Raw genomic sequence first — 13,399 nt, 5'->3', positions numbered from 1 at the left:
AAATCTTTTTTCGCCTATATACCTGTAGGACTTTCCTTGAACCCTGGTTTTTAGAATTCATCTTATGGGATTCTCATTTCCTGATTTTCCTATCCTATTTGCTTTCTCCCCACCTGCTACTACCAACCTGGAACTGCAACTGTTTTCTTTAATTCCTTTCAGCAATATTTTATAGTTTTTAGTGTACATGTCTTTCACTTTGTTGGTTAAGTTTATTCCTAAGTATTTTATTCTTTCTTATGCTATTGTAAATGGGATTATTCATTTCCTTTTTGGATTTTAACACCTTTCGTACCGCTCACGAGCTTTCTCGTGTTTCGCGCGCCATCTGTTAAGGACCGCTCACGAGTTTTCTCATTTTTCACGCGCCATCTGTTATGGACCTTAGATGTCAACACACTGTCTTGTCCACATCGAATGAAGCGATCTCATTGGTGGAAACCGTGCAGGTCAATCTACGAAAAACTATATAATTGCACAAACCCATAAAGCATTGAAGTTACACTGTATTTTGGTCATTCGAATAGTCTTTGTCTTCAAGTTCCTGGCGCTTTTAGAAATGCCCTCTCTCAGAAAAAGGAAGGAAACCAACGAAACTGATACACTTCCTTTCGTGTTGTTCCATTCTAAGGAAAACGATGAAATGGACAAAAAAAGTAGTGCTGTACCTTATAAACTGTGAACTTTTCAATTCATTTAGAGTGTACACCATCCTCAATCCACAAGCAAAAATGAAGTATAAATAGTTTCTGCTATCGGTGGCAAGAGACTGGATAACGGATGACAATAATGAAGGCTCTCCGGAACCAGAGACAAATTTGTCCAGCCCTTCCCCTGGGGGTGCAAGGAGAGCACCTCGTAAAGTTCCACCCAAAAGGTTGTCAGGTGATATGAAGCAGCATGAACCTACGTGTATTCCAGCGAGTGGAAAGAAAAAATTTCCTACGAGAGCCTGCAGAGTTTGTGCCGCCCATGGAAAAAGGAGCGAATCTAGATGCTTATGTAAATTTTGTTTGGTCCCTCTTCATAGAGGAAAATGTTTTACGCAGTACCATACGTTGAAAAAGGACTAGGAACTTTAATTGTTTAATTGTTTTCGTAAATAAAAATGGTATAATTAGTGAAAAACAACACCTAAATTGCATTATGATCTGTAGTTATGATTTAAATAACGTGCAGTTTGCCCAAAAGCGTGCGGTCCCTGGCGTGTGTCTTTGAGATTTCTATGCGGTACGAAATGTGTTAATTATTCGTGTATCGAAACTCACCTGATTTTTGTGTGCTACTTTTGTACCCTGCAACTTTGCTGGATTTGCTTATTAGTTCTGTGATTTTTGTTTGTGTGTGTGAAATAATTAGGGTTTTTGACATATATGATTATGTCATCTGGAAACATAATTTTACTTCTTTCTTTCCCATGTAATGCCTTTTATTTCTTTTTCTTGCCTAAGTGCTCTGGCTAGGATTTCCAATACAGTGGGGCCTTGACTTACGAGTGTCCCGACTAACAAGTTTTTTGAGATACCAGCTGTCTCTCGGCTGATTTTTTGCATTGAGTTGATAGAGTAATTTGAGTTAATGAGCTCCTTAACGAGCTCGGTCTCAGAACGAATTAAACTCGTAAGTCAAGGCCCCACTGTACTATGTTGCACGGAAGTGATAAGAATGGGCATGCTTACCTTGTTTCTGATCTTAGAGAAAAAGCTTTCAGTCTTTCACCACTGGGTGTAATGTTAACTGTGGGCTTTTCATATAAGACCTTTATTACGTCGAGGCAGTGTCCTTCTATTCCATTAATTAGTGGAGGTGACACTGTACAAACTTAATTCAGCAATGTACAGAAGTGATGGTCTTCAAACTAGGTTATATCCATTACTGAGATAACATGAAGACTTCCAAATATTATGTAAAACTGTCATATGCACATGGTTTTAAGGAATCAATACAGTGGGGCCTTGACTTACGAGTTTAATTCGTTCTGAGACCGAGCTCGTTAACTCAAATTACTCTGTCAACCCAATGTAAAAAATTGGCCAAGAGACAGCTGGTATCTCAAAAAACTCGTTAGTCGGGACACTCGTAAGTCAAGGCCCCACTGTATCTGGATTCTTGTTCTCTGTGTACAGCCCTTCTTAAATTTTATTGACCCGAGAACCTGCTTGTGATCTAGGTCATGTGAGTTCTCCTTCCCAACCTTCACTCTTACAACTGACTATCTCCCACTTTTTCAAAATAAAGGCAGACATCTAATGTCCCACTTTCTCAAGATATGAAAAACTTTTGAAGCATTAGACAAAAAGATAATCTGAAAAGTTGGGGCTGACCAAAACCTTAGGCACTATTTTCTCCCATTATATATTATTAAGAGATGTCTTTCCAATAAAATTTTAGTTTTACTTAATATTTAATAAGTATTATCAAAAGTTATATTTGTCACACTGATCCACTGATTACTAGTAAGTATAATGATAACACTATTCACAGGAAAATGTTAACTGTATAGTTACAGGACATTTTAAAAAATAAAATATTTCACATTATGTATTTTTTTTAAATAATCTTTTTTAAAAAAATATATTTTATTGATTTTTTACAGAGAGAAAGGGAGAGGGACAGAGAGTCAGAAACACTGATGAGAGAAACATCGATTAGCTGCCTCCTGCATACCCCCTACTGAGGAAGTGCCCGCATCCAAGGTACACGCCCTTGACCGGAATTGAACCCAGGACCCTTCAGTTCCCAGGCCAACGCTCTATCCACTGAGCCAAACCGATCAGGGCCATTATGTATTTTTTTTATTGCAGAGACATTTGAAGGAGTGATCATAAAAAGATATTCAAGCATAGGATAAAATTCTGCAAGGATTTCAAGAAAGGTTTATTTGGATTCTACCAGCGACTTTAAAAGAATGACGTGACAGTTTTATTTTAAGAGATCAATATTTACAACAGATGAAATTACATCCTTTGCATCTACTTAAATTTAAAGATGAAAAATATTACCTACCAACTTAAAAATGTGCAAGAACAAAAATAGTGTTGTTTTTTTAAAACCTTTAAAGGGTTTATGAGCACAAAATGACAAAGATGACAAACTTCTGGTGTTCACTCACAATGCAGAGATAAAAGGACAGATGGAAATCTTGAAGAAAAATAGGACAGTCTAGAGAACTATCTTAGATATAGGTGTGCTTCAAAAACACAAACAACTAGAACAAGTGCAAGCTTTGAGAGAGTAAACACTTTAGAAAAACATGAATTACAAAACAAACCAATCAAAAGAACTGAATCAGATATCAAAAGGGCATAAGCTCATATATTCTAGGACAGTGGTCGGCAAACTGCGGCTTGGGAGCCACATGCGGCTCTTTGGCCCCTTGAGTGTGGCTCTTCCACAAAATACAACGTGCGGGCGCGCACTTACAGTGAGATTGAAACTTCGTGGCCCATGCACAGAAGTCGGTTTTCGGCTTGGGCGAGTCTATTTTGAAGAAGTGGCATTAGAAGAAGTGGGGGGTGTCGGTCGGGCGACGGGAGACGCGGCACAGGTGGGCCGCGGGGTACGCAGCGTGGGGGAGGTGCGCGAGATTCATGCATGAGTTGACTGAGCCAGTGAGTCAGCAGTCTCATGTGCAGTGGTTAGTGCTAGTCGCGTCCGCAAATCTCGTGCGGGTGACAAAAGTACCTACTCGAAGCATAAAGTTACCTGTATTTTTCCAATCAGCTAGAAATCCTACAGGTATTTTTGTCATCAATTTAAGAATTGTAATTCGTTTGTGTTGGTGGCTTTATTATTATAAAATGAAACATTTTTTAGGTGCCCTGTTTGAGATGGCTACAAAGAAGCAGCAAAGAAAAACGGAAGACGAAAACCGTGAATTTAAAGTTGAATGTACCTACCTATATAGTTTAAGTTTAAAAAATTTGGCTCTCAAAAGAAATTTCAATCGTTGTACTGTTGATATTTGGCTCTGTTGACTAATGAGTTTGCCGACCACTGTTCTAGGAGAATTAAAAAACACTCCCACAGCGTAGACATACCTTTGCTTCCCCAAGTTCTTTATCTGCAGTCTCAAGCACTTCTTCTTTATGTCTTTCCAACTGCTGTGCTAACTGGTCTATTTCAGTTAATTCTTGGCAAAGTTTTTCATTTTTGTTACTTAAATTAACAACTTCAGTAGTCACTGTTTCCTTGGTTTCCATAAGGTCTTGTATATGCTTCTCCAGGTCTTTATTAGCTTGCTGAAGAAAGTCAACCTACATTGAATTTGTAATTTGTAAAAAATATGAAATGAAAAATTATCCTAAACACTAAACTTTCAAAATTATATTTCAAAAAATACTATATTTTTAAAATACAAAACTTAAAACCACAACTATTTTACAAACATTTTATTTTGAATTGCAAAACTGATAATGTGTGGCTTAATAAAAATATAAATAGTCATTGGCTTTAGAATTTCAAGCATGGAAGGACAAGTAAAAAATTTGTGTGACCATTTTCCCAACATCTAGTTCTAAAACTATGACGAGAATATAACTAAGATGATAATATTACTCTAGACCAGGGGTGGGCAAACTTTTTGACTCGAGGGCCGCAATGGGCTCTTAAACTGGACTGGAGGGCCGGAACAAAAGCATGGATAGAGTGTTTGTGGGAACTAATATAAATTCAAAGTAAACATCATTACATAAAAGGGTACGGTCTTTTTTTTTTTAGTTTTATTCATTTCAAACGGGCCGGATTCGGCCCGAGGGCCGTAGTTTGCCCACGGCTGCTCTAGACTGTGCTATCCAATGTAATGGCCACCAGCATCCACATGTGGCTACTGGGCACTTTCAATGTGGCTAATCCAAACTGAGATGTGCTATGAATGTAAAATACACACAAGATTTCAAAGACAGCACAAAAAAATAAAGAGAATGTACAATACCTCAATTATTTTACAACATGAATTGGAGATTGAAAAAAATATTTTAGATACATTAAGATACATTTTTAAAATCAATTTCACCTGTTTCTTTTTACTTTTTTAATCTGGCTACTAGAAAATTTTACGTTACATACATGGCTCATAAAAAATATGTGTACTGAACAGCATTACTCAAGAGCTACTGCTGATACCAGTGCCTTACTCTATTCTGGTTCATCCCAGGCAGCACTGATACGTCTAAATTTCTAAAAGTCAAGAGCCATGCTTTATGGACTTGTTCTTTCACTTTCAGGTCTAATGCATGACAGTGAATCCATTAGATAGGTAGTTAAAAACCCAAGTTTAATCTTGGTACTTATTTTTTTAATCCTCTTTTCTACATCATAAAAGAAATATATAGTCATAAAATTTTTTAAAATAAAGAGTATCATTAAGAAGACTATCCCATTACACAAAGATAAACTGTTAGTATATTTTGGTTTCTTTTCTTCCAGTGTTTTCCCTCTCTGAGTTCATATATACAGTTTTTAAAAGCAAATTAAAGATCACATTATATCTACAGTTTATTCTCTTCTTTTAAATACTTAACATTATGGTGTATATATATTCCTGCCTCATTAAATATTCTTTACAAATCTGATTTTTCAATAGCTACCCCCTTTATCTGAATACTCTGGCTCTGTCAAAAATTTCCCACTGTAAATAATACTTCAGTGAACAATACTGTCACTTCTACAAACCCGTGGACCATTATAAACAGTTAGGAATTCATACACTCAGTAAAATAATGATAAAAGTCATTACCTGAATATTTAAATGAGCAATAATCTTTTCGTTGGTTTTATTTTTAGTCTCCAGAGAGAGGATATCAGAGGAGCAGCCACCGTCCAATGCATTGGACAGTCGTTCTATCTCTCTTTCTCTTAATTCAATCTGAAGACAAAGTCATGACATCATTTTTTAAAATCTTGTTTTGAACCAAAATGATTAACACCGAATAAACATTTATTTGGCTATATTTCCATTTTTCTTATGTTGAACAGTATGTAAAAGAGAATAACATTCATATATGTACCCACACTTTATGAGATATGAAATACATATATGTAGAGCAAAAATAAAAAACACAGATAATGTCAACATAAGAATTGTCAACATAGCTTTTGTAAATATTTCGATTGAATAGATTCTTCCTAATTGAGTTTTTGGTGTTTACTCTTCTCTAAAATTAGGCAGTGTTTATATAAAAGGAAATTGTTGAGTAGTGAAACTGAGTCTGAACTACTTCAGTGCCTGGTGGAATAATGTAGAATAAACAAATGAATATAAAACACAAATAAAAATGAATTGCTACTGAAACTCAGTATCAAAAAGGATAGGAAACTTGTGTGAATTTAATTAATTATCTATCATTTAGAAAACAAATTTATAATAAAAAAAAGATCACTATTAATTATGAATTCACACTTACATGCAAGAATCTGGAAAAACCCACACACTTTCAAGCATTGGTTTAAAAAAAAAAATTAAAAACTAAGCATTCAATTCACCCATTATTGAGCACAGTTCTAGGTATAGAAAGATAAATAAAACATGGTCCCTGACTTACAGGAACGCAGCTTTACAAGGAACACTAGCAAGTGAACCAATTAATTGCTGTGGAATTTGTTGTTTAATGGTAGAATAAAAGAAATAGGTATATGGCTCCAAAGTAGTTAAGGGAATAAATTTATTTATTCTTCATGATATGCATATACCTATAGAAATTAGAGCAGGTCTTATGAAATAAATATGCTCAAATGGTAATAATAAATGATGCTATGAAGAGGAGTGTATGTTCCAGTCAGTGACACAGAAGCATAAAACAACCTAGTATGTTGGAGGGAGTAGAAATGGCTCAGTGTGACTGGACTGTAATATACAAGAAAACTAATGATTGGAGATGAGTCCAAAGAATTAGGCAGGAACTAATTATGATAAATATTGAATACTTAGCCAAGGAGAAAGATTACTCTGGACTAAAGGATGAATTTGATAAGAATAAAGCAAAGCCAGAGGCAGAGAAACCTACTATAAGAACGGATGAGAGATGATTAAGGTCTAAAATAAAAAAGTGGAATAGGGTAGATCAGAACAAATAAGTTTAAGGAGTGCTTAGGCAGGAGAACTGATAAAACTTGATGAGTGGTATGTAAAGGGAACAGAACATGATCTAGAAAGACTACAGAATGTTGACTTGAGCAGATGGTGAGGTTACCAACCAAAGTAGGAAACATAGGAGGAAAAAGAGATTTGAGGCAAATGATAAGTTCAGGACCAGGCATGTGAGTATGAAGAGTCTTTATCCAACTGGCAATGCCCAGTGTTAAGTTGGGTATATGGGTCTGGAGCTCAGAAGACAGGTTCAAGCCTGAAAGAATTTGGGGGTGTCATCAACATACAGACAATATTTTATTTATTTTTTTAAAATATATTTTATTGATTTTTCACAGAGAGGAAGGGAGAGAGATAGAGAGTTAGAAACATCGATGAGAGAGAAACATCGATCAGCTGCCTCCTGCACATCTCCCACTGGGGATGTGCCCGCAACCAAGGTACATGCCCCTGACCGGAATCGAACCTGGGACCTTTCAGTCCGCAGGCCGACGCTCTATCCACTGAGCCAAACTGGTTTCGGCATAGACAATATTTTAAATCAACATGAGACCATCTGAGAAAACATACAGGGACAGGAGGAGGGGTCAAAGAAAGAATCCTGGAAAACAGTAATATTTCAGGGAATGGGCATAGGAAAAAAGCAAAGAAAAAATTCTAAGAGGTTAAAAAACAAAATGAAGTCATAGAAGAGTTTCAACGAGAAATTATCAATAATGCAAATACTGCAGAGTGGGTCAAGAAAATAAAGACTAAATGCTTCCTTTGGATCTAGCAATGTCACTGGTGTAATTAAGCAGACCAATTTATGCGGTGGGGGGCAGAAGCCAGACTGCAACAGGTTAAAGAGTGAGCAGGAAGTAAAGAAGTGGACATAGACGAGTAAGATGCTTTAGAGAAGCTTGCATGAGGGAGAAGAATAAGGCATTAGCAAGATGGAGAGTAGTTAAAAGGTTTTTTTAAGGGATGGTAGTGATGACTATCATAGCACCTTCTCATATGACTATTAAGAAATTAATAATTATAAAGTGGTCATATAAGTGTTTGGTAAAGAAAAAATAATCAGTTAAAGCAAGGTCTTAAGGAAAAGAGAGGAAATGGGACCAAAAACAGGGAGATAGACTAACCCTTAAACTGGAAGAACATTATTCTACGTGCATGAAGTCTTGAGAGTCTGAGTATGAATACTGCTAATTTTAAAGTTACTAGTAGATATAGGAAGTTGAAACACGGTGATATAGTGAGGAGAATTATAGGTTGTGGAAAGAGTTTGAGAGAAGAGCAAAATTTAGACTATATGCTGAGAAAAACAAAACTCAAGCAAAAAAATAATAATAATAATAAGGCAAGCTAAGATTGATAACCACAATAAACTGGTGGTTTCCATCAGTATGGTTAGGCTATTTTCTCCAAATACCTCAGCTACCTCACAGAGATGGTGTAGACTAGTGGGTTTATGTTCATAAAGTACTTTGAAAAAACATAATGAAAATGTGATTATAGGTTGAAAAATATCAATAATATTCAACTCATGTGCATATTTGATATTTTCAACATCTCCCGTAAAGTAAGTTTTTTCTCTGACATTACTATAATCCCTTTTCTTTAAACTCCATTTTAATCCACTTAATCTTCAAAGTACTTTATGAAAGTAAGAGTTATAACAACACAAGTTAAATCTATATTTGCATGTACAGGTCACATCACTCCAAAAAAATGCCGAAAATTAAAAAAGTGTTACCCAATTTAAACTTCAGTAAGCATATTAAGGAAGAAAGTCTGTAATTACCTAAATCAGAATTTAGTCAAGACACCAACAGGAAGTATGAAAGAACAAAATTTGTATGGTCATGATCTAACTCCATAATAATTTCCCCACTTCTTCAGAAAACTGTTTTATGAGATACTATTACTTGTAGAAAAAACACACAAAATATATGGTAATAGAAGAATAACTTTCAAAGAGACATGTTCAAAATGACAAAATCTGTATGTTTAGAGTAAAAAAACAAATTAAAAGATCATTAAAAAGCATAGCATACTTTAAAAAACTATCTCCTGAGATAAAAATAGTAACATGGTCATAAAATTACATTTGGGGAAGTTGATGATTCACCTAAAAGAAAAACAAAATAACAAAACAAAAAACTACTATTCACCTAAATGCATAATGAAGTGAAATGGAGTAGAATTGCTCTAAAACCATCTAACCCACTCCAGCTATTAACAAATTGATGAAAAATATAAAAACCGCATAAAAACTCAATTATCAGTAATATCAAATACAACCCAAATATATTTATAATAAAAGTATATGCTCTCAATCCCTACTATATAAATAAATAAAAATCTTACCTGCTTGCTGTAATCTCTCAGTCCACTTTCCATCATTGCTAATTTTTCTTGTAACTGATGGACTTCCTGTTGAAGTTCTTGAATTCTGAAACACATTCATAACTAATGCCAATATACTTTTGTTAAGAAATACAAAATAACAAGAAATGAAACTAGACACATTCTTTTATAAACTCTCTACTTTTTGTTTCTCAATGAATTATGAAGTGTTGTGTTATGCATAAATGGAATATATCATCTTTCAGAATTAATTTTATAAGAATGATAAAGAACTGAGTGGTAAATAATTTGAAATTCAGATACATTATGCAATAAAAGACCTACTATTGCATTTTGATCCTTAGGACAACTCTTTGAGATATTGCTGCTAATTCTTAGGTTCAGGAAATTGAGGGTAAAGTCCAAAACTCATAATATTAAGTGAAATAAGGGCCTTAAACAGGTTTTCAGATCCTAACTGATCCTGTATTTTCTAATAAACTATCCTATAATCCTGGAGAGAAGAAAAATATTGATATATATTACAATTTCCTAAGTAATTACAGCAAAAAAATTTAAAAAACCACTCTTTTCTGGAACCTATTAATTCTAACAGAATCAACATTTGTCCAAATCACCTGAATTATACAATTGCCCAAATGTATTTGTACTACATCGAGCCTTTCCAAGCATCTATAATAATAAAAGTGTAATATGCACATCAACCGAACGGCCAAATAGCAGAACAACCTTCTGAATAGCGGCACAACCTTCCGGATGACACCCATTGGCACCAGGCCAGCCAAGGTGGTGCAATGTGATTGGTTAGGGGGCCCCACCATTGCCCCATGATCGCCCTGCAGAGGGAGGCCCAGGCCACTGACGGGCAGTCTGCAGCGGGTGGGCCTACCTCTGTGGGGGTGATTCATCGCAGAGCCCCAAACTGTGAGAGGAATGTCTGACTGCTGACTTAGGCCTGATCCCCGAGAGGGTGCAAGCCAGGCTGAGGGAACCCCCCCCAAGTGCATGAATTTCATGCACTGGGCCTCTAGTTAATATATAAATGGCACAACTACGCTCCTACTGGAAAGATAAAGCCTGAAACCAGGTCTGCTTTAAGAAAGAGTATCCATGGGGTGGAGTGAGTAAGGCTGGACACAACTCATCCCTGCTATTACTGGAACCACATTTTCTACTTATAGGCTTAGGAGAAGAGTACATATGCAACTGCACTCAAAAAATGCACAAATGACTGAATGCAAACACAATTTGCATGTGCAAATTAAAACAAGAGAATCAAGAGACTAATGCCACCTATGATGGTTTAATAGAAAAGAAAAATGATAAAGAGAAAGGTAAAGTCAGAAACCCTCCTTAAATAATACTAACATTGTTTAAGAAGCCCTAGATTATAACTCTAACTAAACACACAAAATATTTCACGATTAAGGTCAGGTAACTGTATAAATACAGGTACATAACATTGTGTGAAAATAACTGAGCTAAGAGATCCTAAGAGATCCTGTACCTTAACCACAGTTACCTTTCTAGGTTGTTATATTGATATTAATAAAATGGAAAAACTGTCCCATATTCTCTGCATAATCCACGAAATTAAAAGTAATCTGCACTAGCCCTGGCCAGGTGTCAGTTGATTGGAGTGCATCCCGTAACACCATAAGGTTGTGGGTTCGATTCCCGGTCAGGGCACATACCTAGGTTGCAGGTCAATCCCTGGCCAGGGCACATATGAGAGGCAACCGATTGTTGTTTCTCTCTCATATTGATATGTTTCTGTCTTTCTCTCTCCCTTCGTTCCTCTTTAAAATCAATAAACATATCCTTGGATAAGGCTAAAATAATAAAAAAATAAATAAAAGTTATCTGCACTATTTCTATTGGTGTATTCCATATTTTAATGTTTCTCCAGCTATGACCATAGAAGCTGTCAACTAGTGCTCTCTTGCTCCTTTGAACCGCTCATAATTTTCATTAAAAAAAAAAAAAGTTTTTATTGCTTTCAGAGAGAAGGATGAGAGAGGAGAGGGAGAAAAACATTAAGGATGAGAGAGAATCATCAATCGGCTGCCTCCTGCATGCCCCCACTGGGGACCGAGCCCACAACCCAGGCATGTGTGTGACCTCCTGGTTTGTAGGTCAATGCTCAATCACTGAGCCACACCGGCCGGGCCCCATAATTTTCTTAATGGCATTTTGTGTATTTCTCTCCTCTCATCTTCACTGCCAGATTGTGAGCTTCTCAAAAGCAGCAACCCCCTTCTTAATCATTTTTACATCCTTAGAACACTTACATTGTGCCTTTCCTAGAAAGCTTAGTTAAAACGAAATGTATACCTAATTCCAATTTAAGCAAATGCAAACATATAGAACTAAAGAATCATGAGGCAAGAATTTTGAAGCAAGAATTTCAAAGCCAATTACAAATCTATCCATGTCCATCAGCATTTGACATAAATCTGAAGTCACTTTACTTTGGTTGATGAAACCAAATGTCAAAGCAACTCTACTGAAATAGATTCTAAATGGCACTAAACAGTTTTAAAGCAAATATGGACAGAAACAGCAGGCATATGATCCATCTGAAATCAAAGGTACAAAACAAAAAAAATTCTATATTCAGAATACATTCAGAAAGTATTTACTGAGTGCTTGTGCAAAGCTCTGGGCTAGGCACTGGAGATACAATAGTTAATGAGACAAAAGTACCACTGTCAAACAATGTACAGTTAAGTAGTCAATTAACTAAAGCCAACAAGAAATTATTTAATGCACCTGTTATCAGCCACTTGTAGAAGGTCTGCAATGTAAGGGTCATCTGGCTGAGGAACTGGATAGGAACTGACTTCAGAGGGAGGGACTGGTTGGTCAATTTGCATTCGCTGGCGTCTAAAAGCAATACTTCTTTTCTTGCCGCCTAAAGAAAACAAATGTATATTTCCAAAAAAAAATTAAAAACAAACCACTGTCTTAGAATTAAATATTCCAGAGGTTGGCCTTTTTGTTATACAGTATGTCTCTAGCACATCATATATATGGATAAAATATTTTCTCCCCCATATATAAATACCCACCCTGATCTTTAAATGATGCCTTCCTGACAACCTCAACAGATATGGTTATAAAATAAGTTTTATATTCTGCATGCTTGGCATGTGTGCCCAGATTTAATCTATTCCTCCAGTAAATGGGGACCAGATATTGGCAAGATTAAAACTTGAGTGTGTCTTGTGGCATTTATTACTGTGAGCTCAAGAAGTTACCACCAACAGAAACCTGTCAAACAAGGAGTTTAAGACAGTGAGAATTGCCTTAATACACATGCATATTAAGCAATGCCAAAAGAGCAGATAACTGAAATTTTAAGTAGTAAAATTAGTATATAATGGAATGTCAACTGTAATATAAAATCATGCTGTAACCTGAATTAGTAGGGAATGTTTTACTACTTATCTTTAAAAATAGCAGGAGTAATTTCTTTTTATGATTAAATACTAGAGGGGGGTTCCCCTCAGCCCAGCCTGTGCCCTCTCACAGTCTGGGACCCCTCAGGGGATGTCCACCTGCTGACTTAGGCCCGCTCCCCAGAGGATCGGGCCTAAGCTGGCAGCCAGACATCCCTCTGGCAGCCCAGGAGCCCTCGGGGGATGTCCACTTGCCAGTGGGGAGCAGGCCTAAGCTGCAGTCGGACATCCTTAGCGCTGCTAAGGAGGCAGGAGAGGCTCCCGCCACCACTGCTGTGCTGGCAGCCGTCAGCCTGGCTTGTGGCTGAGCAGAGCTCCCCCTGTGGGAGTGCAATGACCACCAGGGGGCAGCTCCTGCATTGAGCGTCTGCCCCCTGGTGGTCAGTGTGTGTCATAGCAACCAGTCATTCCCAGTCGTTCTGCTGTTAGGGTCAGTTTGCATATTACCCTTTTATTATATAGAATAGAGGCCTGGTGCACGGGTCAGGGCCGGCTA

General features: G+C 36.7%; 1 protein-coding gene across 4 annotated transcripts in view; it reads right to left on the bottom strand.

The window, feature by feature from the left end:
• The window catches only part of CEP135 (centrosomal protein 135kDa), a 75,634-nt gene that overhangs the window by 52,684 nt on the left and 9,551 nt on the right, over positions 1 to 13,399 (bottom strand). For 3 of the 4 annotated variants that reach the window (XM_005877170.2, XM_014548495.1, XM_014548494.1), the window contains 4 exons: positions 12,215 to 12,356; positions 9,443 to 9,527; positions 5,738 to 5,866; positions 4,041 to 4,256 (listed from right to left, as the gene is read on the bottom strand). In XM_005877170.2, coding sequence (XP_005877232.1) covers positions 4,041 to 4,256; positions 5,738 to 5,866; positions 9,443 to 9,527; positions 12,215 to 12,356 — 572 coding nt within the window. Of the gene's footprint in view, positions 1 to 4,040; positions 4,257 to 5,737; positions 5,867 to 9,442; positions 9,545 to 12,214; positions 12,357 to 13,399 lie in introns of those variants that run through there. The other variant, XM_014548496.1, reaches the window with a different exon arrangement.

This window comes from Myotis brandtii, unplaced genomic scaffold (genome assembly GCF_000412655.1).
Source record: "Myotis brandtii unplaced genomic scaffold, ASM41265v1 scaffold51, whole genome shotgun sequence".
NCBI lineage: Eukaryota > Metazoa > Chordata > Mammalia > Chiroptera > Vespertilionidae > Myotis > Myotis brandtii.
Note: the sequence above shows the minus strand (reverse complement) of the source record. Positions and strands in the feature narration are given on the sequence as shown.